Below are 27,147 nucleotides of genomic sequence, written 5' to 3' on the forward strand. Positions count from 1 at the left end.
GACTTCTTTACCCAATTCAGTTTGTGTACTAATGAAATTATACGCCTTCCTTATAAAATACATGCTTTAACGATAATGTTAGCTAAAAACCACTGACTACTTCAGGTCAGTCATTTAGCGACAGGCTTCACATACACCATCTTTTTTTAATGCTTTCACATGTTCTATAAGTTGGTATTATTATTATTACCTCCACTTTGCAGATGAACAAAATCAGGGTCAAAGAGGTTAAATAACTTGCCCAAAGTTATATAGCCAGTACAGAGAAGGGCCTGAATGGTTTTAACCACTACTACTTTGCTTTAATTCACTGATATTTCTAACAACTCATGAGGTCTATAGGCAGCATACTGAAACAGGCATACTTTACAGGTGAAAAATGCAAGGTCTATTAACATTAAATGACTTGCTCAGTATCATACTAAATTAACACTAATAGCAATAAGTAAAATAACTTCACAAAACTCAGTCTAACGCTCAGTACTGTAGTACTGACAAATGCTATATACATAACAGTTCTAATTTATATACATATTCTAACACCATGGTCAAAACATATCTTTCTAAACCTAAAGATAAGTTTAGTTGTTAGTCCTCAATTTTTTCCTAACTATAACTGAACAAGGCTGATGCTGATATAATTGCTACATGTGATACAGAAAACTGTTACAAAATTTGGAATTATCTAGTGAACTTTTATGCCTCCATATCAGCGTGTCAACTAACTTAATTGAGGGCAATATGACTGCTTATAAATAACTCAAACAACCAACATTAATATTTAATTAACTTCTATTCTCACTCTGTAAATATTTTAACACTTCCAATGACAACATGCTATAACAGAAAGGACTTCAAAAAAGGCTAGCTATCAACTCTGAAACTAGCTTATATTGTAATCAATATCACATTAAAATAGTACACGCCAGAAACAAAAAAAGATCACCTTTTTTTCCCAACTAACAAAGAATTAAAAGAAAACAAAACAGAAGCTGATTATTCAACCTGGTGACATACTAGTATAATTCCCACATGGAATTTACTAAGAATTCCTTCTCTCAGATTTTATATAAGGTAAAAAGTCAAATCTGGGATAATACATACATACCTTAGAAACACAAAACCTTTGCATAAAAATATAAGCTTCTAATGATCATTTGAATTATATCATTTTTAATGTTCAAAAAACCAAAATGATAAAATTCAAAAATAAAAAAAATTCAAAAGAAGTTTTTAAAAAGTTTTAATTCTGGATGATAGGAATATAGGTATTTATTGTTTTATCCTTTGTGTTTTTCTGTATTTTAAACAGTTCTAGAAATGTAAATAAAAGTAAAATACAAACATTCAAAAAAAAACAAATGAAACTGTGTTTAGTTATCACATGTTGATGTTTACTAAGTTTTCTTGACCCATTCCCTAAAGAAAATACAAAACCAAGAGGCTTTGGTCTAAACTCTCTTGATTTATAATCTTCCACTTTTATTATATTTCTCAAAACTAGAGGATGGACAAAGTAAGAAAACCAGTTCTAAGTAAACTCTGAATAGCTGTTTCATGAAACAGAAGCAGAAACAATAAGCTACTCCCTTCCATCTTTGTTCACTCAACCAATGTTTTTAAAGTGCCTGACTTATGCATGCTCAGCACTCCCTCTTAAGTATTTAATGATCTGTAATAACCACCGGGGAAAGACAGCAACTACAGAACTTCCAACATGTTCAAGGTAGTGACAGAATTCATCCTTGTAAGGTAAATTACAGAAAGTTTCTTTTTTTGTGACATGATAGATCAACATGTAATAACTCAATGGGATCTTCTTATAAAAACTGTTCAAGCCTACGTTAGAAACGGGACAATAAGAAAATCCTCCTGAAATTCTTCTTTCTGTATCTTATTTAATATCAAGACAAATTACCAACATTTCAAATAATAATGGCTAAAAACTTTTGCAAAACACAAGACATAGTTTCCATTTTCCACAAATACATGATAGAATTTACTTCAGATATGATGTAGGATATTTGTTTTTTGACAACTCCCCATATAATTCCCTTCTAAGATATAACAACCATGCTATCATAACCATTAAGACCAGCAACAGCATCAAAATAATAATCGATGAGGGGAGAACAATCCAGGTAGAAAGATCAGCAAGTACAAAGGCTCTGAGGTAAAAGCATGCTGGTATATCTGAGGAACAAGGAGGCCAGTGTCGATGGAGCAAAGGGGAAAAGAGTAGAAAATGAAGTAAGATAAGTAGTAGGGTTCGGCAAGGGGAGTCAGATCATGTGAGGCCTCATGGGTCATTTGTAAGGAATTTGGCTTTTACTCTTAGTGAGACGGGAAGCCGTTGAAGAACTCAAAATGGAAAAGTATAAAATGTAACATATTTGAATAGTATCACTCCGGCTGTTTTACTGAGAAAAGACAAAAAGGAAAGGACAGTGGAAGCAGGAAGACCAGTCAGAAAACTACTGACATAGTCCAGGCAAGAGCTGATGGTGGCGTGGACCCATGTGGAGGCAGTGCAGAGAGCAGTAAGTGGATTCTGCATAATCAACAGGATTTGCCAAAGAAGAAGACATAAGGGAGATCAAGAAACTAAAATGAAGCAACTAAAGTAGTAGGATGCAAACCAGGTATCCTAGAAGCCAAGTGAAGAAGATATTTCATGAAGAAGAGAGTAATAAACAATCTTAATCAAATAAAGGAGGACTGATGAGAACCTTTGGATTCAGCAACAGTAAAGCTGAAAAACCTGATTAGAATGTGTTCAGGAAAGAATGGGAGAAGAAAAATTTGAGACATTGCATACAGAAAGTGTTTTGCTATAAAGAGAGGGAAAGAAATGAGGCAGTGGCTGGAGAAGGAAGTAGGGACAGAATTTTTTTTTTTTTAAGATGGAAGAATATGTTAACATATTATAGACTAGTGGGAATGATCTAGAAGAGAGGAAAAAATGATACTGAAGAGAGAAAAATGCTAGAGCAATGAGGAAGAAGTAAACTAGTATATAAGTGGGTGAGTTGGCCTTAGCTAAGAGCAAAGTTCATTCATCTCTTATAGAAGAGAGTACAAGGACACAGATAACAGAGTCTGTAGAAGTTCCCTTCTGATTGCCTAGTGAACTTGGAAGCTACATGTTAGAAGTGCTACAGGTTTGAGAGGGGAGGAGAATGTATCAGCAGTTGTCTAGGAGTGTGGGAGAGTGAAATGACCAGGGAAATATAATGTGATTACTGGGTAGCATTAAGGAATCACTGAGGTCAGATATCATGAATTTAAAGTGAGGCCAGCATGTATGGTTGTCTTTTTTTTCTCTACGTATGTTCAGATGTGTGGATTCAGGCAAAGAGCTGAGTATATACAAGCCTATGATTATCATGATTGACCATGGGGTTTAAGCTGGGCAAGGAGAGTAAGACATCAGGAGGATCAGGGACAGTGAGAAGATAGATTTAAAAGACAGAAAGTCCCAAAGACACACTGAAAAGATATAAGGAACACAGGAAGAGAATACAGGATTCTGGATATAAACATGTCTATTTTTCTAAAGCTGCCATTTATCTATTAATAAACATTGAACAGTTCAAAAATGTACAACTATACCTAGAAAACTGTCAATAAAAATTTTTATCCTCAAAAAAAAACCAACAAAAAAAGGGACTGAAGGTCCCAATGGGCTCAAAGAACTGTTGGAGTAACAGTAATTGTGATAAGAAAAGATAAGAGATGGTAGCAGAGAGTGGAAACTGTGAAATTAAGATGATGGAGGGACTTAAGTCTGGATAAAGACATGGTCTAGAAATGAACAGTGAAGTGGGGTAATGGGCAAAATTCATTGAAGAGGAATTCCAGTTTGAAGATACCAGTGTACTGAATGAACTATCCACATGAACGTTGAAATAACCAAGAATTATAACACAAGTAGTACTGGAGTGAATGTCAGTGAACTAAGAACTAAAATCTGTTAGGAGACAATTCTCCATAGGTGTTCCATTCCTGCACACCATGTGAACAGAGGTACTGACTGCCTTTATTGTGGATTATCTTTTCAAGCAAGCTCGTATAGCCAACAGCCCTGGAAAATAGATAGTGTTTCCCTCCAAAGCAAAGGGTAAGTTTATCTATACTTTGCTTGGAAGATATTCTCTTCCTCCAGGACATGGGCAGATATGCTTTGTGTCCATTATAAAAGATTCCAGTTCACTAAGCTTGGGCTTCCTCTCCTATAACTCAATCTACTGTGTGTGCAGGTCTTACCTGCACCTTATCAAGTCACACTTTAGGAACTGGAACTTGAGTAACCAGTGTAAGCAAATGCTGTCACTTTGACTACTGCTTTGGCTGTCAGAAATAAAGTCCTTTGTTTCTGGCCCCGAAATCTCCCATCTTCTGTCAGCATCCATGAAACTGTGATAGTTAAACTTGTTAGCTTGCAGGTAGAGTAAAATCTCAGACCACTGAAAGTTTTTGACAAAATCTCCAATGAATAGGGAGTGGGAATGAGAGATTACTGCAACCGGATTGGTAGAAGTAGGTATAGTTTGAGAACATGAGATAAAGTCTGGAGATGTTTTAGAAGAGAAAAAGGTCTGGAAAATGTAATGAGAAGCAAAGAGAACACCCTCCAGACTCAATGGTATGAAGAAAGCGAAAGAGAAGACTGCTACTGCTTGCAAGGGTGGCAGGTAGTTTCATCAGGGAAGCCAGATTTAACCTACAGCAAAAAGGTGAAGATAATATTAACAGAAGAGGTTGAAGATAAGGAGAAATTTGCTGATGACTGACCTTGAGTTCCAGGGCCATTATGAAAGATTTTCAGGAGACAGAAAGGGGTGAGTTTGGGGGTTAGATCTGGATACATATGGTAAAAGACCTATGAGTGTTGGGGTTTTTGTGTGACTTACATGAACAGGAAAAAAGGGCATGAGGAAATTAGTTGCAGTTAGTCTTAATTAGATTAAATGACTCTGTGCTACATCCCTCATCCCTCTTTTATCCACCCAACATCTACTATGGAACACTTATTTCTTACCAAACAAAACATCATTTTAGAAAATTTAGAACACAGAAGTTTTAAAAAATTGAAATGCCAAAATTGTTGTTTAATACAGTAAGAGGCAAGTGTTAACTTACTTGAATTAGATCTAAAATGCCAAGTTCACTTTCTGAAGAATCCACACAGAAGACAAAATATAATGTTGCATAATGTCTATAAATCAGTTTGTTGTCAGATCCTCCAATTAATCTAAATGACAAAACAAAACAATTGGAATGTTATAGCTACAAAATAAAAAACATTTTCATTAGTTCAAGAAAACTGACAATTTGTTTAAAACCTTCTACAAAAAGAAAGGTAACATTTAATGACACAGCATTCAAGTGAACTAGATGGTTGTTTTCTTCAGAGAAGTCAAGTAAAAGATGCCGATGCTTAATATTAGTTCATTCATTCATTCAATTATTTACTGAGTACTTACTATGTGCCAGGTACTGAGAGTGGGTAAGGAGCAATAAACAAACAAAGAAAATATTATCAGAGTGGAAGGGACTACTTAGAGAATCAAAAGAGGATGATGCCACATTGATGGGTTTGCTACTTCCTGTTGGGTGTTAAAAGAGTTGATGTTTAGGCTGAGATCTAATGATAAGGAACGTGCCATGAAAAAATTTAGAGAAGAGCATTTCAGGCAAAGGTAAACTAATAAAAAGGCAATTTCATCAAGAACGAAATATCTGTGTTCAAGAAAGAAAAAGAAGGCCTGCGATCAATGAAAGATTAGTAAGCAATTAGGTCAGAGAAGTAGGCAGAAATGAGATCATAGGGCATTTTTAAGAGCTTACTAGATTTAACTCCATAGGTCACAGTAAGTTACACAGCTTAACACTGATTATCAACTAGGAAAAAAAAATGACATTTCTTCTTAAGTTTTGGACATATTTACCATCAAGATCTTCTCCAAAAACACATTTTGTTTTGGAATATAAATGCAAGAAAACTGAGCTAAGAGATACTCAATCCTTTTGCCAAATATTTTTATTTATGTTGACTGGAATTTCAGCATTTTAAAAATAATAATTCAGGGATCATTACAAACACCTTTTATTTTTCTAAATACAGTTTAACTGTTCCATAGTTAAGTTTACAACAATTCATTCACCTTCTCAAAAGACCCTTTAACACTAATGAAACATAAAAAAATCAAGGCTAAGTGTAATCAGAGCTAACTGAACATTCAAACAAGACAAAGGAAAATAACACCTATTTCTTTTTTTTTTTTTTTTTTTTGGCTGCGCTGGGCAGCATGCGGGATCTTAGTTCCCAATCAGGGATCAAACCCATGCCCCCGGCCGTGGAAGCATGGAGTCTTAACCACTGGACTGCCAGGGAAGTCCCTATTTGTCACTCAATAAAAGTAATACTAAATTCACAAGTTTTGTAGAAACAACTTCTCTACATACACACTCATTATTTTTTATTACTTTATATCCTCTAATACCAAAAGTGAAAATGATCTTTGACAAGAATTAAAAACTCCTACTATCTAGAAAAGGTATGCAATTTAAAAATATGTACAAGCACTTTAAAGATTCTCTGAGTTGTATTTATAGACTATCACTGCAACTGTTCCTTAAAAGGGACAAAAGCAGCAACAGCAGACTTTACTTCATCCTGAATCTGCAATTTAGTGATTATCTTAAATTTTTGTTTGGATCTGCTTTAAAAGAAGACCAAATTTTTGAAAACTGTAAGTTTCAAAATGGCAATTAGGGCTTCCCTGGTGGCGCAGTGGTTGAGAGTCCTCCTGCTGATGCAGGGACACGGGTTCGTGCCCCGGTCCGGGAAGATCCCACATGCCGCGTAGCGGCTAGGCCCGTGAGCCATGGCTGCTGAGCCTGCGTGTCCGGAGCCTGTGCTCCACAACAGGAGAGGCCACAGCAGTGAGAGGCCCGCATACCGCAAATTAAAAAAAGGCAATTAAAGTTATTAAAAGAAAACAAAATATTAATATGAGTACACGTTTTGTTATAATTTCATCTTTATACTATAGTACAATACTGATACAAATTCTCGTATAGAACGCAATACACGACATAAAAGCTACAGAATTTTAGAAATCCTTAGTCCAAATATCTTATTTAACATAAGAAGAGAAAACTGAGGTACAAAGAATTTAAGTGACCTAACCAAGAAAACCAGCTTGTTAGTAACAAAACTAGGACTAAACCAGATGTGTAGCCTCATCTCTGATGCAATATTTGCTTTCTACTTTTTGTAAGGTTGGAAAAGAATAATTACAAACTCAAGTCATACTTCCTAGTTCAAACAGTGCCCTGGTTAGACCAATCAATTTCTTGCGCTGTGCTGGGTGATTAATTTCCTATGAGGTTAGAAGATTAAGGAGCTGAGATAAAGGAAAACGATGGTAATGGCAAACACAACTCAACTACAGTTTAAGAGAGATAAGTAAAGTACAATTAAAATACAAAAACAGAAAGCAAGTACATCTGTCTCAACTATTAAATTGGAGGCCTCGAGTTAACAGCAAAATTTACAAATCATAGATGTGTATTTGCAAATTTAAGAGCAGTATGATATAACCTTTCAAGAAATGCAAGTAAACTTTCTACATGATAAAAAGTAATTTATAGTCAGGTAAGAATGAATTCTGTATTATGAAAACTGTTTTCCATAATATGCATCATACACCTTAAAAATACAGAAAAGTGTAGGTTTCTCAGACTAATCTCTGATTATTCATAATGAGGTTCAGCTAAAGTTTAGTTTTTGAATTGTCACTGAGGAAATATCTTGTTAAGAAATTAAACATATAAACACGGGAAGGAATGTTTATGAAACTATATGAGAACAAATTATTTTCATGAAACCCATTAATTTAAAACTATTTACAATAGTTGGCAAACTAATCATAAGCAATTTTTATTTATTCATTTTAAAAATAGAAAAGTCTTAGCTGAATTCGAATCTGTCTATCTAGACACACACATATATTTGAAAAGCAGACGTCAGAATTGCTCATAATATAAAATAAAGGGTGCTATCTAAATTCTTAGGAAAACAGGTCCATTCACCCTAAGGAGTAGTCTGTAGCCATTAAAAAGAATGAGTTTGCTTTAGATGGGTTTATATGCAGAGTTTTTCAAAGTATAAGTGCAAACAAGCAATACGAAAACCAGCATACATGTGTGATCCCGTAAGTAAAAATTTTTAAGGTTATACTTTTATATGTTAGTGCAAAATTAATTTTCTAGAAGGATACACAAGAAACTGGGAAGAAGGACTAAAGCTGGAGGAGGAAGACTTGGTCTACAATTTATACTTCCATGTAATGTTTGAATTTTTGCCATATGAATGTATTACCTTTATATAAAATGCCTTTATAAATTTTTAAAAGAAAAAGATTAAATATCTTCAAAAAATTATTTAAGTTAGATTTATAGTTAAGATAAATGGTAGTTAATTCCCCCAATCCAATTAATCAAATTAGGAAATTTTAAGATAAAACGATTAAACAGTATATATTTTATTCATATAGTCAAAGATTAGAAATGTCCATGAAATGCTTTACTTACAATCCTCCTTCTAGGAAATTACAAACATTTTCATCTCTCTTAGATACCAAATGGAATGTCTCCCTGATGATTTGCTGTTGTGTATCTTCACTCTGAGAAAGAATAATTCATATATGTTAGGATCTAATTTCTAGGTTTAACAGCATTATAAGAATTAAAAAAATAAAAGGTAGTAGTATCTGTCTGGGAAATTCATCTAAGAGCGCAGTCCTTGGAGAACTAACCTATCATACCTTAAAAGAAACAAAACCCAACATTTCTAAATTAAAAACAAAACAAAAAATCAGCACTTTATATAGTTTACCACTTCACTAAAACTTATTTCTCAGCTTCAGAAACCAACAAGAAAAATATCAGACACATGAATTATAGACACTAGTAAAAGGGACACTAGATATTAACTAGTCAAAGCCCGTTGTTTTACAAATGAGTAAATTGAAATAAAGAGATGAAGTTATAAATAATTCACGTAGCTAATCTATATTTTAATGGAAGAAAGTACAGAAGTTTGGAGCTTCCAATTAAGTAAGTTTAAATGCAAATTGAAGTAAGAGTCTATCCATCTTACTCATTTTTATATAAGCGCTGCCTAAAACTAAGAATTGATTCACTAATATTTATTAAATTCACCAAGCAATTCATATCCCAGTAAAAAAGAGTCAGCTTCTCAAACACTGCAATAGAAAACTGGGCAAAATCATGAACAAGAATTTCACAGGAAAGAAAATATGATGGTCCATAAACAAATAAAAAGATGGTAAACCTCATTAGTAATGAAGTGAAACACAAGTTAAAGTAACAATGAAATAACTCCACATGTACCATATTAGCAAAAATGTAAAATTATGACACTACCAAATGTTGACAAAGATGTGGAGTCAAAGAAACTCATCCTACCAGTGGGAAGGTAAGTGGTATAACCACTTGGGCAAAAAGTTTTACAATCCAGCACTCACTCCTAGGTACAATGATAACCCAAGTGAAACCATTGTTTTTGAAGGTCAAAAACAATAGAAAATTGGCCAACTACACATATATAATAAATTCTTAACCTGTATACCAAGAAGCACAAAGAAGAATGTTCATAAAAGCACCATAACAACAACAAAAAGCTGAAAACAACCCAAATGTCCAACGACATATAAATTATGGTACGCTTTTTTTTAAATTAACTAATTAATTTTTGGCTGCACTGGGTCTTCGTTGCTGCATGCAGGCTTTCTCTAGTTGCGGCGAGTGTTGCGGTGCGTGGGCTTCTCATTGCGGTGGCTTCTCTTGTTGTGGAGCATGGGCTCTAGGCATGCGGGCTTCCGTAGTTGTGGCTCGTGGGCTCTAGAGCGCAGGCTCAGTAGTTGTGGTGCACGGACTTAGTTGCTCCACGATATGTGGGATCTTCCCGGACCTGGGCTTGAACCCATGTCCCCTGCATTAGCAGGCGGATTCTTAACCACCGTGCCAACAGGGAAGTCCCCGTGGTATGCTTATAAAATAGAATCCTATAAGCAGTAAAAATTAAATCAGTATATTATACCCATCAATATGAATGATTCTCAAAAGTTTATTGTGGAAAAAAAGAGTTACCACAGCTCAAGTTGCCATTAAAAAAATACCATAGACTGATGGTCTAACTAACAGAAATTTATTTTCTCACAATTCTGGAGGCTAAAGGTTCAAGACTGAGGTGCCAGCATAGTTGGGTTCTGGTGAGTGATCTCTTCTTGGCTGGAAGACAACCACCTTCTCTCTGTGTCCTTACATGTCCTTATGGGGAAAAACAGCAAGAACAGGTTCTCTGGTACCTCTTCTGGTAAGGGCACTAATCACATCATGAGGTCCCCACCCTCATAATCTCATCTAAACCTAATTATCTCCCAAAGTTCCAATCCCAAACACCATCAAATTGAGGGTTAGGGCTTCAACATGTGAATTTGGGGGGTACACAATTCACTCTACAGCAGGGGAAAAAAGTTAAGTACCAGAATGATATGTAATCATTCCATTAGTATAAAATTCAAAAACAGGCAAAACTAAATATTACGTAGTGACAGAAATTTGGGGGTGATAAAAATAAAACTATAAAGAAAATCATGGAAATGATTAACAAATTTCAAAGGATTAGTTTCAAAGGAAGAAACAAAACTGTCAGTCACAGATGAAAAGGTTTTCCACATAGAAAATCTAACATAATTTACACAGAAGTGTTGTAATTAGTAAAAGGTTTTAATAAGAACACCAAGAAAGATATTATATAAAATTCTACTGCCATTCTAACCTTCTGCAAGTATGAGTTGTAAAATATAATTTTAAAAAGATACCATCAAAAACCATGCAGTGCCTAGGAATAAAGGAAACAACAATTTAAAAATGCAAGAGAAAAATGTAAAACTTTACTGAAAAAATTAAAGAATACCTAAGTAAATAAAAAATGTACAATGCTTATAGATTGAATGATCCAATATTATAAAGATACTCAATTTCCCCAAAATGCTCCAAAGACTTAAGGCAATTCTAATCAAAATCCCAACAAGGGTGTAGGGGGAGAACTTGAAAACTGGATTATGACTCCAAATATGACTCCTCTCATGACTTACATATGAAATCAGAGGACTAGAATAACAAGACACTCTCAAGTGGAATATAAGAGGACCTGCTGACCAGATTAAGAATTGTTGTAAAGCCACAGTAATTAAGGCAAGATATTGGTGCAGAAATAGGGAAATTGACTGATGGAACCAGAAACACACCCACATATAAATATAGTTATTTAATTTAAAACAGAATACTCACTGCAGATTAGCAAGGATGGAAGGGCATTTCCATAAATGGTGCCAGGATAAAAATTTTTCTTTTTGTTCTAATACAATGAACTTCTAGCTCTCACGTACTCAAAAATCAATCCCAGATTGATTAAAAATAAATGTCAATGGTGAAGCTACAAAAATTTAAAAATATAATACAGAAGAATATCTTTATAACATTGTAATAGTGTTGGACTTTCAAATAAGACACAAATAACAATAACCATAAAGGAAAAGGTTGGCAAATGTGATGACATCAAAACTAAGCACTTTTTTTTTAAACTTTTTAAATTTATTTATTTTATTTTATTTTTAGCTGCATTGAGTATTTGTTGCTGCGTGTGGATTTTTTTCTGGTTGTGGCAAGTGTGGGCTACTCTTTGTTGCGGTGCATGGGCTTCTCACTGCGGTGGCTTCTCTTGTTGTGGAGCATGGGCTCTAGGCGTGCAGGCTTCAGTTGCTCCACTGCATGTGGGATCTTCCCAGACCAGGGCTCAAACCCGTGCCCCCTGCATTGGCAGGAGGATTCTTAACCACTGTGCCACCAGGGAAGCCCAGTAAGCACTTTTAATGCTCAAATGACACCAGAAAAAAGAATTAAGAGAGCTACAAACATGACAAACATATCTGTAATACATAAAAACTGACAAAGGAATAGTTGCTAGCATACATAAGGAACACTTAAATGCCAGTAAGAAAAAGATAAACATCCCAATAGAAAAATGACTTGGCAAAATATAAGACCTGGAATACATCAAACTAAAAAGTTTCTGTATAGCAAAGAAAACCATCAACAAATAGGTAACCTGCTGAATGGAAGAAAATATCTGCAAATTGTATACCTGATAAGAGGTTAATATCCAAAATATATAAAGAACTTATACAACTCAGTAGCAAAAATATAGAAGCACTCCAATTTAAACAATTAGGACAGAAAATCTAAATAGAGATTTTTCCAAGGAAGACATACAGATGGCCAAAAGGTACATGAAAAGATGCTCAACACCACTAATCATCAGGGAAATGCAAATTAAAACCACAATGAAGTATCGCTTCACACCTATTAGAATGGTTATTATAAAGATGCTAAAAATAATGAGTATTGGCGAGGAGGTGGACAAAATGGAACCCTTGTGTATGTTGGTGGGAATGTAAATTGGTGCAGCTGCTATGAAAACCAGTATGGATGTTCCTCAAAAAATTAAAAATAGAACTACCACATGACCCAGCAATTCCACTTCCAAGTTTTTATCTGAAGAAAATGAAAATACTAACTTGAAAAGATAAAAACACTCTCATGTTCATTAGGACATTATACACAATAACCAATATATGGGAACAACCTAAGTGTCCAACGGTGTCCACGGATGGGTAAAGAAAATAAAATGTGATGTATATAAAGGCAAACCTTGGAGATACTGAAGGTTTGGTTCTAGACCACAATAAAGCAAATATAATAAAGAGAGTCACATGAATATTTTGGTTTCCCAGTGAGTATATGTTATGTTTAAGCTATACAGTAGTCTACTAAGTGTGCAACAGCATTATGTGTAAAAAAATGTACATACCTTAATTTAAAAATACTTTATTGTTAAAAAATGTTAACTATCATCTGAGCTTTCCATGAATCATAATCTTTTTGCTGGTGGAGGGTCTTGCCTCAGTGGCTGCTGACTTCTCAGGACGGTGGCTGCTAAAGGTTGGGGTGACTGTGCCAATTTCTTAGAATATGACAACAGTAAAGTCTGCCTCGTTGATGGACTCTTCCTTTCATAAAGAAGGAATCATGCAATGCTGCTTGATAGCATTTTACCCACAGGAGAACTTCTTTCAAAATTGGAGTCAGTCCTCTCAAACCCTGCAAATACTTTATCAACTAAGTTTATGAATTATTCCAAGTCCTTTGTTGTCATAACAACAATCTTTACAGAATCCTCACCAGGAGTAGATTCTATCTCAAGAAATCACTTCTTTGCTCATCCTTAAGAAGCAACTCCTCATCCACTCAAGTTTTTTATCATGAGACTGCAGCAATTCAGTCACATCTTCAGGCTCTGCTTCTAATTCTAGTTCTCTTGCTATTTCCACCACAGCTACAGTTATTTCGTCCACTGAAGCCTTGAATCCCTCCCCTGCAAGTCATCCATGAAGGCTGGAATCAACTTCTTCCAAACTCCTGTGAATGTTGATATTATGATCTCTTCTCATGAATCATAACGTTCTTACTGGCATCTAGAATGGTGAGTCCTTCCCAGGTTTTCAACTGACTTTGCTCAGATCCATCAGAGGAATCACCATCTATGGCAGCTATAGCCTTACAAAATGTATTTCTTAAAGAAGAAGAGTTGAAAGTCAAAATGACTCCTTGATCTGTGGGCTGCAGAATGGACACTGTATTAGCAAGCATGAAAATAACATGAATCTCACTGTACATCTCCATCACAGCTCTTGGGTAACCAGCTGCACTGTCAATGAGCAGTAATATTTTGAAAGGAATCTTTTTTTTTCTGGACTGTAGGTCTTAACAGTGGGCTTAAAATAAATTCAGTAGACCATGTTGTAAATAGATGTGCTGTCATCTGGCTTTGTTGTTCCATTTATAGAACACAAGGAGAGTAGCACAATTTTAGCATAATATTAGCATAATTCTTAAGGGCCCTAGGATTTTTGGAGTGGTAAATGAGCACTGGCTTCAACAAAGTCACCAGCTACATTGGCCCCCAACAAAAGTGTCAGCCTATCCTTTGAATCGTTGAAGCCAGGCGCGTCCTAGATGGCATCTTCTTCCAACAGAAGGCTCTTTTGTCTACACTGAAAATCTGTTGTTTAGTACAGTCACCGTTCATTATCTTAGTTAGATCTTCGGGATAACTCAGTGTAGTTTCTACATCAGCATCTGATGCTTCAACTTGCACTTTCATGTTATGGAGATGGCTTCTTTCCTTAAACCTCTGCTAGCTTCAAACTTTTCTTCTGCAGCATCCTCACCTCTCTCAGCCTTCATATAGAGTTGAAGAGTTAGTGCCTTGCTCTGGACTAGGCTTTGGCTTAAGGGAACGTTATGGCTGGTTTGACCTTTTATTCAGACCACTAAACTTTCTTCACATCAGCAATAAGGCTGTTTCACTTTCTTATCATCCATGTGCTCACTGCAGTAGCACTTTTAATTTCCTTCAAGAACTTTTCCTTTGCATTCACAGCTTGGCTAACCAGTGCAAGAGGCTAAGCTTTCAGCCTACCTTAGCTTTCAACATGCCTTCCTCACTAAGCTTAATCATATCTTGCTTTTGATTTAAAGTGAAAGACATGCAACTCCTCCTTTCACTTGAACTTAGAGACCACTGTCAGATTATTAACTTGTCTAATTTCAATATTGCTGTGTCTCAGGGAACAGGGAGGCCCAAGAAGTGGGAGAGAGATAGGGGATTGGCTAGTGAGTGGAGCAGTCAGAACACACACATTTGGTTCGCTCTCATGTGTGTGTGGTTCGTGGCATTCCAAAACAATTACAACAGTAACATCAATGATCACTATCACAGATCACTGTCACAAAGATAATAATAATGAAAACTTTTGAAATATTGCGAGAATTACCAAAATACGACATAGAGGCACAAGTGAGCAAATGCTGTTAGAAAAAATGGCGCCAATAGACTTGGCTTGAGGCAGGGCTGCCACAAATCTTCAATCTGTAAAAAATACAGTATCTGTAAAGTGCAATAAAGCAAAGTGCAATAAAATGAGGTATGCCTGCAAATTTGTGTTGTTTTTAAGTCACTGAGTTTGTGGTCATTTGTTAGAGCAGCAGTATAAGTGAATACCAGGCCATACTGAAAACAGGGGGGTTAAGAAAATGTCAACAAGCCAGATGTTGAAATCCCTAGTCCTTTTCTTCAATCAGTTTCCAGAATTCCTACAGTTAGGGCTTCGTCAGCCTCCAGGCTAAAGCCTGGAACAAACTTCTCCAGGAACTGTACCTAGATCTAAAGTTAATGACATTGGAGGTTCCAACTTCGGCAGAAACTGTTATCTGCTCACCAAACTCTACTTCCCAAGCACACAATTCAAGAATATTTTCCACTCTCCCTTGAATTTAAGGGAGCCATACAACTCAGTTTTGGACAATGTGATGTGGTAGGCAGTTGCAGTGGTATACCAGAGCTGGCACAATTGAAAACAACAGTGCGTTATCTCTTCCCATTTCTGCATTCAGTCACATGATGTCACTACATCATGCTGGTAGCATGAAACTGACCATAATGGAGTACTTACATCATGTAGCCAATACTACAAAATAGAGTTCTTTCCTCCCAGGTGAGCCAGTTGTTAAAAATACACTGTCCATGTACCTACTGGTCATCTGTATGTCTTCTTTAAATGCAAATCAAAACTATAGTGAAGTACCACCTCACACCAGTCAGAATGGCCATCACTAAAAAGTCTACAAAGGGTGTGGAGAAAGAGGAACCCTCCTATAGTGTTGGTGCCAATGTATTGATAAGCTGGTGCAGCCACTATGGAGAACAGTACGGAGGTTCCTCAGTAAACTAAAAATAGAATTACCATATGATCCAACAATCCCACTCCTGGACATATACCTGGACAAAACTATAAGTCAAACAGATACATGCACCCATATGTTTATAGCAGCACTATTCACAATAGCCCAAACATGGAGACAACCTAAATGTCCATGGACAGATGAATGGATAAAGAAGATGTGGTACATATACACAATGGAAAAATACTCAGCCATAAAAAGAACAAAATAATGCCATTTGCAGCAACATGGATGCAACAAGAGATTATCATACTAAGTGAAGTCAGAAAGAGAAAGACAAATGATATGATATCACCATATGATATCACTTATATGTAGAATCTAAAGTATGGCACAAATGAACCTATCTACAAATCAGAAACAGTTTCACAGACATAGAGAACAGACCTGTGATTGCCAAGGGGGAGGTGGGTGGGGGAGGGAAGTACTGGGAGTTTGGGATTAGCAGATATAAACTACTATATATAGAATGGATAAACAAGCTCCTACTGTATAACACAGGGAACTATATTCAATATCCTGTGATAAACCATAATGGAAAAGAATGTAAGAAAAAGAATGTCTACATGTGTTTAACTGTGTCACTTCACTGTACAGCAGAGACTGGCACAAAATTGTAAATCAACTATACTTCAAAAAAAACTTCTTTTAATTTTAAAAATATAAATTTTTTTTTTTAAAAAATAGACCATCTAGGGGCTTCCCTGATGGTGCAGTGGTTAAGAATCCTCCTGCCAATGCAGGGGACACATGTTCAAGCCCTGGTCCGGGAAGATCCCACATGCTGCGGAGCAACTAAGCCCGTGTGCCACAACTACTGAGCCTGTGCTCTAGAGCCCGTGAGCCACAACTACTGAGCCCACATGCCACAACTACTGAAGTCCGCGTGCCTAGAGCCTGTGCTCTGCAACAAGAGAAGCCACCGCAACGAGAAGCCTGCGCACCACAACAAAGAGTAGCCCCTGCTCGCTGCAACTAAAGAAAGCCCACATGCAGCAATGAAGACCCAATGCAGCCAAAAATAAATTAATAAAATAAATTAAAGAAAACAATGTACCATCTAAGCCTCACTCATAAAAATTCCTGCACAATCTTCCATGTTAACTAGATGCAGAAGTTCCGTTAACATCATCTCAAGTATGACAAATAAATGCCCACAAAGAAGGTTCTAGCTGATCAGAAACACCAATACTATACTGAGTGAGAAATATTCTTTTATTGTGTTAAGGTACTAAGACTGGGGGGATTGTTGTTACAGCAATTGTAACCCTAGCTAAACTGCCTAGCCACACTGTCTCAAGTAAAGCTCATACAGATAACTTCTACTCATGGATTCAGCGTTTCCAATTAGTTTTCAGTACCCTATCTTTACACAGAAGTCAACCAAAGATTAGTGGACATCGGAAGACAGCTCGAACATAAAAGCTAAGGACAAAAGTAGGGGAGAAAAGCAACTGAGAGGAAACAAACCAAGTAGGAAGAAGAAAAATTTTAAGTATATATCATTAATACCAGAGAGATAAGAAAAGATAATCCAACTAGGAAACAGGAACAGCATAACACAAAACAGTAACATTCAGAAAATTTTTTAAAAGAGTTCACGTAAATTAAAAATATACAGAGAAATTTTAAAATTTGGGGGAAAGGATGGAAAATAAAGTGAGAAAATCATTCAAAAAATAGGACCAAAGGGCGGAAAGACAGAAAATAGAAGAGAAAGGATAACAAAAGTAGGACAACAGTCCAGAGGAATGCTGAATAAAAGGAGATTCAAAAAGAGCAGAGAGCAAACTGAGAAATTTTTCAAGGAAAGAAAACAAGAACTTCCAGAATTAAAGAGCCCATCAAGGATCCAGCACAACTAATGAAAACAGACTCATAGCAAGGGTCTATGAAACTTTAGAAATTGCTGACAAACAGGACTCTACATATTTTCTGGACAGTAAAAACAGATCATACACAAAGAACAGGTAATCAGAATTGCATCAGGCTTTTCGATAACAATAGTGGAAACTAAAAGGTAATAGAGCAAAGTCACCAAAATTCTGAGGAAAAGTTATTTCCAACCAAGAATTCTATAGGCAGTCAATGTAAAGTTATACTCTTTCATGCAAGATCTCAAAAAAAATCTACCTCCCATGACCTTGCTCAAGAAGTTACTGGAGGATAACTCCTGTAAGCTCCACCATGGTAAGGTAATAAACCAAAAAAATCAAGCAACAAGGGATCCAACACAGGAATAGGCAAAAGGAATACCTAAGATAACAAAGATCCTAATATGACTGCCATAAAACAGGTCCAGATTGGACCTAGTCAAAGGATTCCAGGAGGGATTTCTTCAGGAACATGAAACTGATAGAAGATGTACATGACTGAGACAACTGGCAAAGACGTGAATTAGTGATAAGTAAATAAAACTTGATCAAAGGAAAAGGCGACTGTATCCGCAAGGAAAATGAAATGTCAGGAAAGGAAAAACTAAGCACAGTTTACAACATGGTTCAGCTGAGGATGTTTACACAAGAAATTAATGTAAACACCAAATACTGATCTAATCAAAATTATGAAGTAACTATGAAAGGACTGGTAGGATACAGATGCTGGGCGGGAGGGGTGGAAAAGGAGCTAAATAATCATTTTCAATAGCAGAAGTCAACAGATCACGCCCACAAGTGAAAAATCAGGCAACAAAACAAGCGTGTTATTTAGAGACATGTAATAATCATTGAGTTATCAAATAAAAGTACGTACCTGTGGGAAGGGGGAAATGAGACCATGTTGTTTTTTCATTATAAACCTTATAGAACTATTATATTCTTTAACCTATGCTAATGTATGACTTTGATAAGCAAGCTAAAAATAAAAAAGGGAGGGAGGAGAGTATGGATTCTGCAACCAGACTATCAGGGTTTATTCCTGACTATGGTCTATATTAACTGGGTGACTTTGAGCAAGTTACTTAACCTCTCTGTGCCGGAGTTTTCCTCATTTGTAGCAAGAATAACAGTATCTACCTCACAGAGTTGTTGTGAAGATTGAGTTAATATATATAAAGCTCTTAAAAACAACAGCTGGCACATAATAAGCATGGATTAACACTGACTTACTTTAGAAAATCTACCTCCAGGCCTTGTTAGAATTCTAATGATAGTGTAAAGGCCTTAGGAGGAGTTTTAAGGAAAGTTATCTTTTTGCATTATATTATTGTTTATAAACAAATAACAGGTTAAATATGCTAAACCTTAATTATGTTTCACTATTTTAACAGTGAAAAGAATTTCTCATATTAACTTCAAGACTGCTACCTGGAATCATCTTTCTTAAAATACCAAGCAATACTCAACTAAGAAAATCAATACTGGTAAGAAGTCTTGAAATTTTAATCAAATAACCAGTCTAAGTTAAGATTAAACAAATTAAGTCTCTGCTTACATAAGACAACTTCCCTTTCTTTAAAAATCAATTTAATTTAACAGCTTTCATAAAGAAGCCTGGAGCTTGCCTCAGGCTGATCATATTTCCTAACACTGTTTCATAACAAAGGTAAACATACATTTCAGTCCGTCACAACTCCTAGATTACATCAGTCTAAAGACAACTAGAGTTACATAAAGGCAACAACTTTTATTATTTTAAACTTCTTAATGCATACTGAAAATTAAATTTTAAAAATTCAGTATCCCACTAAACCTTATCTTTTCCTATGTTTCTTCCTTGTTCCTACACATATATCATAAAAGGCAACTTTAAAACCCAACTTTCCTCTAATCGAACAGTAAATATGTCATTATCCTCTTCCCTCCCTCCCAAACACGAAGAATTTTTTTCTAAAATGCATTCATTCGGGCTTCCCTGGTGGTGTAGTGGTTAAGAATCCACCTGCCAATGAAGGGGACATAAGTTCGAGCCCTGGTCCGGGAAGATCCCACATGCCGCGGAGCAACTAAGCCCGTGAGCCACAACTACTGAAGCCTGCGTGCCTAGAGCCCGTGTGCCACAACTACTGAAGCCTGCGCACCTAGAGCCTGTGCTCCGCAACAAAAGAAGCCACCACAATGAGAAGCCCGTGCACCGCAATGAAGAGTAGACCCCGCTCGCCGCAACTAGAGAAAGCCCGCAAGCAGCAACGAAGACCCAATACAGCCAATAAAAGAAAAAAAAATGCATTCATTCACTCCACTGAATGTTGGAATATCAAGAATTACCAAGATGAAAGAGAAAGTTTCTTTTCCCAAAGAGCTTAAAGCAAGAAATAAAATGAATATAGCTACTTAATATTTTTATTTCATGTTCTATATCTTGCCTTTTTTATATTTCAAAAAAGAAATAGATGTCTTTATAATAAAAGGGGGCAATCCCTGACATAAGAACAGCACAAATAATATTCTATAAGAAGGGGAACAAATGATTTTCAGCAGCAAGATTATTTTCAAAGAAAAGTGACAGATATCTAGGAACGGCCTTAAAGAACAGATAGAATTCAGAAATGCAGAGAAGAGGGAATGTGAAGTTACATGATATTGGAGGCAGAAGGAAAAGTTTGGGCCAAAGCATGGAATCAAGAAAGTGAGCAGCATATATGAGGAATAATAATTAGTTAATTTTGCAAAAGGAAGAGGACTGTCTTTTTCCTAAAAGGAAGAGAAGTTTGAAAACTAAGCCTCAGAGCACTCCAACATTTAGGAATCATGAAGAAGAGAAGGTCCCAGCAAAGAAAATTCAGTGGTTTTTTTTGCCAGACCTCTCCCAAGTAGGAAGTCTGGCTGAAGACTTGATATATGTGAGTAGGCTTCACTTTAGCCTGAGTGTATAAAGAACAAACAGTCATCATGGGGCTACCCTTAAATCCCAAACAACAAGCAGGAAAGAGGGCACCTGTAACAAATTATATTAACACTTGCCCAGATATTTCATTAAATTTCTTTGAACTCTCTGGCATTTTCCCCCACAATGTATAAAACTGTGTTAAAAATACTTAGCACAAGAAAGAAAGCACTCAATAAATGACAGCTATTATTAATACTCTAAAATTAACATCTACCATACTAAAATGTTTCCCACTTTCAGTGGCAAAAACCTTATTATTTAATTTAAATAACAAACAGCTGAGAAGGTGATAGACTAAGAGTTTGAAATATTTAAAGAGAAAGCCTGAACGGTGGTGGAAGCTGAAAGGTCTGAAAACTCAAAAACAAAGTAAAATTTGGGGAGGAAAGTTGGAGTAAGGTATCTAGACAATTCAATGGGAAAAGAATAGTCTTTTCCACAAATGGTGCTAGGAAAACTGAATAGCCACATACATAAAAATAACATTAATCCCTAGCTCACACCCTGCACAAAACTTACTCAAAAAGGATCACAGACCTAAGTGTAAGAAAACTACAAAACTCTTGGAAGGAATTATAGGTACTAACCTATATGACCTTGGATTCGACAAATCTTTCTTAGATGTGCAAAAAAACACAGGCAAAGGAAAAAATACATAAATTGGACGACATCAAAATTAAAAACCTTTGCACTGCAAATGATATCAGCAGGAAAGTGAAAACAACAAAACAGGAAGAAATATTTACAAATCATACATCTGTAAGGTACTTGCATCCAGAGTATATGAAGAACTCTTACAAACTCGATAACAAAAAGACATATAACCCAACTTAAAAATGAGCTAAGGATTTGAAAAGACTTTTCTCCAAAGATATGCAAACAGTCAATAAGCACATGAAAAGATGCTCACTGTCAGTGTCATTAGGAAAATACAAACCAAAATCACAATGAGATACCATTTGACATTCACCAGGATGGTTAGAATCAAAAAGACATATAATAAAATAACAAGAGTTAATTAGGGACTTCCCTGGTGGTGCAGTGGTGAAGACTCCGTGCTCCCAATGCAGGGGGCCTGGGTTCAATCCTTGGTCAGGGAACTAGATCCCACATGCATGCTGCAACTAAGAGTTCACATGCTGCAACTAAGGAGCTGGCAAGCCACAACTAAGGAGCCGGTAAACTGCAACTAAGGAGTCCACCTGCTGCAATAAAGACCTGGCACAACCAAATAAATAAACAAATATTTTTTTAAAAAAAGAGTTAATGAGGATATGGAGAAATTAGAACCTTCATACATTGCTGATGGGAATGTAAAATGGAATAGACAGTCTGGAGAACAGTCTGGTAGTTCTTTAAACAATTAATAAACAAAGTTACTGTATGACCTAGCAATTCCATTCCTAGATACACACCCAAAAGATGTGAAAATATATGTTCACAGAAAAATTTGTACATGAATGTTCACAGCAGCACTATTCATAGTAGCCAAAAAGTAGAAACAATTCAAACATCCATCAACTGATAAAGAGATAAACAAATGTGGTATATCTATACAATGGAATATTACTTGGCCATAAAGAAGAATGCAGTACTGATATGTGCTGTGACATGAGGGAATCTTGAAAGCATCATGCTGAGTGAAAAGCAGCCAACCACAAAAGACTACATATTTCATGATTTCATTTATATGAAATGTCTAGAATAGGCAAATCTAAAGACACAGAAAATAGATCAGTGGTTGCCAGGGGCTGGGGGGAGTACAGATTGGGGAGTGACTATTAATGGCTATGAGGTTTCATTTGGTTTGATGAAAATGTTCTAAACTTAGATTATGGTGATAGTTGCACAACCATGATTACCAAAAACAAAATCATTGAATTGTACACTTTCAAGGGGTGAATTTTATAGTATGTGAATTATAAATTATATCTTAAAGTTTTTTTTAAATGTTAGGTAATTCTTTAAAATAAAAAAAAAAGCTGGGCAAGCTTTTTAGCTTTCTCCTTAAAACATCTCTCAATGAAACTCTTCTCTGGAAGAATCTTGAAGGACTTTGTATTTTGTAATAAGAAGGAAGTTCATTCCAAAACAAGGTCTACAATTCATTTTGAGGAAATAGAGTATCTGAGAACAATCTCTGGAATGTTCTACAGTCCCTAAGTTACATAATTTTCCAACTAAGGATAGGAATTAGAAAGAAGTAGTAATAATAAAAGTAGTAATCAAAGTTATTATTTATTTAGGTAAAGTATTGAGTCTTTATTATGCATCAGATTTTATAAGTATTTTCTTATTCAATCTTCATTTAAAAAAACATTTTTCAAAACAAAAGTCCACAGTAGAAGTCTAGTTAAATAAATTATGATACACTATACAACAAACTATTATGTGGTCATTAAAAAATTATTTTCTGGATATAACACCAAAAGCACAGGAGAAAAAAAAAAAAGGTAAGTTGGACCTCACCAAAATTAAAACCTTTTGTGCATCAAAGGACACTATCGTTTGAAAACAGATACCATTCCTTGGGTGAAAAAGCAAACCACTGATTGGGAGAAAATATTTGCAAATCATATATCTGATAAGGGATTGATATCCAGAATGTATAAAGGACAGCTCAACAACAAAAAATCAAACAGCCAGATTATAAAGTGGGCAAAGTACTTAAACAGACATTTCTCCAAAGAAGCTATACAAATGATCAGTAAACACATGAGAAGATGCTCAATGTTACTAGTCAGTAGAGAAATGTATCCTATGACCCGTGTTCATAGCAGCATTATTCACAAGAGCCAGAAAGTGGAAGCAACCCAAGGATCCACTAACAGATAAATGGATAAACAATGTGTGGCACATACATATATGCAATGGAATATTATTCAGCCTTAAAAAGGAATGAAATTTTGACACATTCGACAACATAGTTAAACTTTTGACACATTCGACAACATAGTTAAACTTTTGAAGACATCATACTAAGTGAAATAAGCCAGTCATAAAAGGGCAAACATTGTATAATTCCTCTTTCATGAGATTCCTAGAGTAGTCAAATTCATTGAGACAGAAAGGAGAATGGTGGTTACCAGTGGCTGGGAGAAGGGGAGAATGGGGAGTTAAGTGTTTAACAGTGTACAAAGTTTCAAGTGGGGAAGATGAAAAAGTTCTGAAGATGGAGGGTTAGTGATGGTTACACAACACTGAGAATTTACTTAATGCCACAGAGCTATATATACTACCTAAAATGGTAAATTTCACATTACATATATTTTAGCACCATAAAAATATTATTTTGTAACAATCACACTAAGATATATTGATGACAGGAAATGGAAGAATATATGTGTGGTGGGATACACTAGCAATCTTCCCCACTTAATTAGACAGCACACAGTAATCAAAACAATTCAGTGGGTCTGACACACAGATAAAGAGCCCTCTCCTTCTGGGTAACAAAGGGAACAATGACTGACAGCTACTGATTCTTGAATTACAAGGCTCGAAGCAAGGCAGGAAAGATGTAGATGCTTCGCACAATATTAGAGGTGGTTTAGTGGCTTCACATAAACTTTGCTCATCTATAATCAAGGCTGTGAGGTGTCTGGGAAAAATAAATACTTTTTTTCTTGAGTTGTATTACTTCACAGGTTACTTAGGAAACGAAACCAGCTTGACCACTGGTCTCATCAGTATAGAGGTTACACAGAATTGAGCACTCACTTTTACCTTCATTTACTGGGTTAGCTCTCCTACCTCTCCAAACCAGGTAGAGAAGAAAATAATTGAGCAGAGTCTCATTACTGAGCATCACTGACTCTCCTGCAGAGGCCAGAGGCATTGTTCAATTGTGCAAAATACAAGTAGGATTCAAGGAGAAATACCACTTCTTGTGGAGAGCATGTTAGGGATGATGTCATCAGACTGAAAGATTCGAAGAGACTGTGTGATTTGGCATATGGGCATGATCTGTCCCTGTCTTTCTCTCTGACTGCATCTCTTGCCACTTCTCCCTGTGATCACTCAACTTGCCTTCTTGCTATTCCTCAACACAAATTTCAGACCCATGTGAGGGATCCTGAACCTCTTTCTGCCTGAAACATTCTTTCCTCAGCTGTTCTCAAACATTCCCTCACCTCATTCAGTTCTCTTCTCAAATGTCAGGTTTTTAAAGAGGCTTTCCTTGATGATTTTATTTAAGATAGCCTCTCCTCCATCATTCTCTAGCCCCCTACACTGTTTCATTTTTTTTATAGACTAATCACAGTTGTTACATAATTTGTTTATTGCCTATTTCCTATCACTAGAATGTAAACTCATAGGGCAGGAAGGACATCAGTCTTACTCATTACAATATTAGCAGTGCTTAGAACAGGGGCATACAAACAACAAATAGATATCTGTTGAAGGAATATGGGCAGAGGAAGAGAGCATAGAGAGTGCAATGGACAGGTCAGATAGTATCCAAAAAGGCCACTCCTACTTTCAAAGGACTAAGTCCATATGTGCCTCCCCTTGGAGACTTAAGAACTTAACACCTGATGGCTAGTATACCGGCCTTTACTCCTCCTACACTGCAGTATTCTTGAGCGTTGCTTGATCCTTCAGTAAATAAAGTTGTTTATCCATATTGCAGTTCAAAGGATTTGGTAAGAGGAAGGCTCATAGGGCTGAATGTGTAATTTATCCTAATTTGAGAGTTTTACACAACAAGAAACTGGAAGGGGACTGGCTCCTCGAGGTGGTCTACAACTCAGGATCACCTCGGCTTAGCAGCAGCAGTGAAGAAATCCATACCCCAAAAAGCATAAGGACAACTCCAAGTGTTAAAGGATGAATTCTTTGACTTTATAACAAAAATTAGCAAATATTGCCCTTTGGGATCAAAAAAGGGAAGGGCCCTGATACACTCAGGTTACTTACAGAAGTTAAACTATGTGGGGGAAAAAAAAAAAGATATACACAGAGAAAAAAATACATGCAAATTATTAAAGTGCAATTAACATACACTATTGTATTTTTAAACATTTAACAATAGAACAGCCAGACATTAACCAGGTATTTGGTTATCTTAAAGGCACAAATGTTCCATAAATCCAACAACACCTTCAATGCATTCTTTGTGTTAGTAATGTCTAAAAGGTATATACTCTTCATCGGAATATTCTGGAAGAAAAAATTTAAGAAAAAATAAACAAGAAATACACTATCAATAGTTATCAATGGGTGGTGAAATCAAGGATGTCCCTAGTGATCTTTTTTTTTCTTTGGCCACGCCATGTGGCATGCGGGATCTTAGTTCTCCAACCAGGGATCGAACCTGTGACCCCTGCATTGGCAGCGCGGAGTCTTAACCACTGCACTGCCAGAGAAGTCCCCCAGTTAACTTAATACTTAAATATTTTCCATGTAATCACAATAAAGAAACTTATTTAAAAATTAAAACAATAAATAATTGAACAATCAACTTTACCAAAGAAACATAATACAGCCACGTTATACAAGACCTTTCTCAGTCCTGAAAGGCAGAGGAATGAACTATAACACTGTCCTATTTATAACCTTTTCCCCCAAACCAAAAAAAAAAATCACTGTAATCGTGAACATTTTATTTCTTCCTTTCAATACACTTTTCAACAGGTTTATTAAACTTAATTTTTTAAAGCAAGTTTTCAAGCATACTACCCAGAAAAATTGTGATTATATTTGAATTTTTCAATGATCCATTGGTGTAAGGAATACCTTGAACTAAGTAAGATCTTTTGTGGCACATGTTCAGAACCACGCATTATCAAGAACCATTCCTGAGAGTAACATCCTCAGAAGCAATCTAAAATTACAGAGGAAAAAACTACCTATTCAAAAGAAATAACGTGAGCTAATGAAGAGAGAATAGTGGACACTTCTTTGCCTACCCACATCCACTCTTCTCTTCCACCTTTCCAACAGAATACCAATTTTCTTCATGTTTCCACCCTCCTCAGCTGCAAGGGTGGATGGATCCCCATTCGTATAAGCTGTTACTGGTCTTGGGTAGAACTAATCAGGCTGAAGGGAAACACACAGCCCAAGATTACAGGAACAGATCACTCTCTCCTTGTGCATTTTATTGATTACAACTGATTTCAAGGAGGAAATCAGCCTTTGGACATCAATTTTTGTGAAGAGGAGGGCAGAGAAAGAGAAAGAAACTGGATCTATGATGAAGTCATTGATTTGCTGAATCAAATAATTTTGTAGTTTGTCTACTAGTCTGCACTTCCTATTCTGTATGCTAACAAAGTTCTTTTTAAGCAAATTTGAGTCAGGTTACATAAAACCCAACTTACTAGCCAAAAGCATCCTAACGCATATGGAAGGAAA

General features: G+C 36.0%; 1 protein-coding gene across 3 annotated transcripts in view; it reads right to left on the minus strand.

Annotated features, from left to right (window-relative positions):
- Nucleotides 1–27,147, minus strand: part of AP3S1 (adaptor related protein complex 3 subunit sigma 1) — a 138,588-nt gene that overhangs the window by 105,610 nt on the left and 5,831 nt on the right. For all 3 annotated transcript variants that reach the window (XM_027099777.1, XM_027099782.1, XM_027099769.1), the window contains exons 2-3: nucleotides 8,602–8,693; nucleotides 5,143–5,254 (exon numbers count right to left, since the gene is read on the minus strand). In XM_027099777.1, coding sequence (XP_026955578.1) covers nucleotides 5,143–5,254; nucleotides 8,602–8,693 — 204 coding nt within the window. The remainder of the gene's footprint in view (nucleotides 1–5,142; nucleotides 5,255–8,601; nucleotides 8,694–27,147) is intronic.

Source organism: Aethalodelphis obliquidens, unplaced genomic scaffold, assembly GCF_003676395.1.
Source record: "Aethalodelphis obliquidens isolate GAN/ISIS:26980383/991018 unplaced genomic scaffold, ASM367639v1 scaffold4, whole genome shotgun sequence".
Lineage (NCBI taxonomy): Eukaryota > Metazoa > Chordata > Mammalia > Artiodactyla > Delphinidae > Aethalodelphis > Aethalodelphis obliquidens.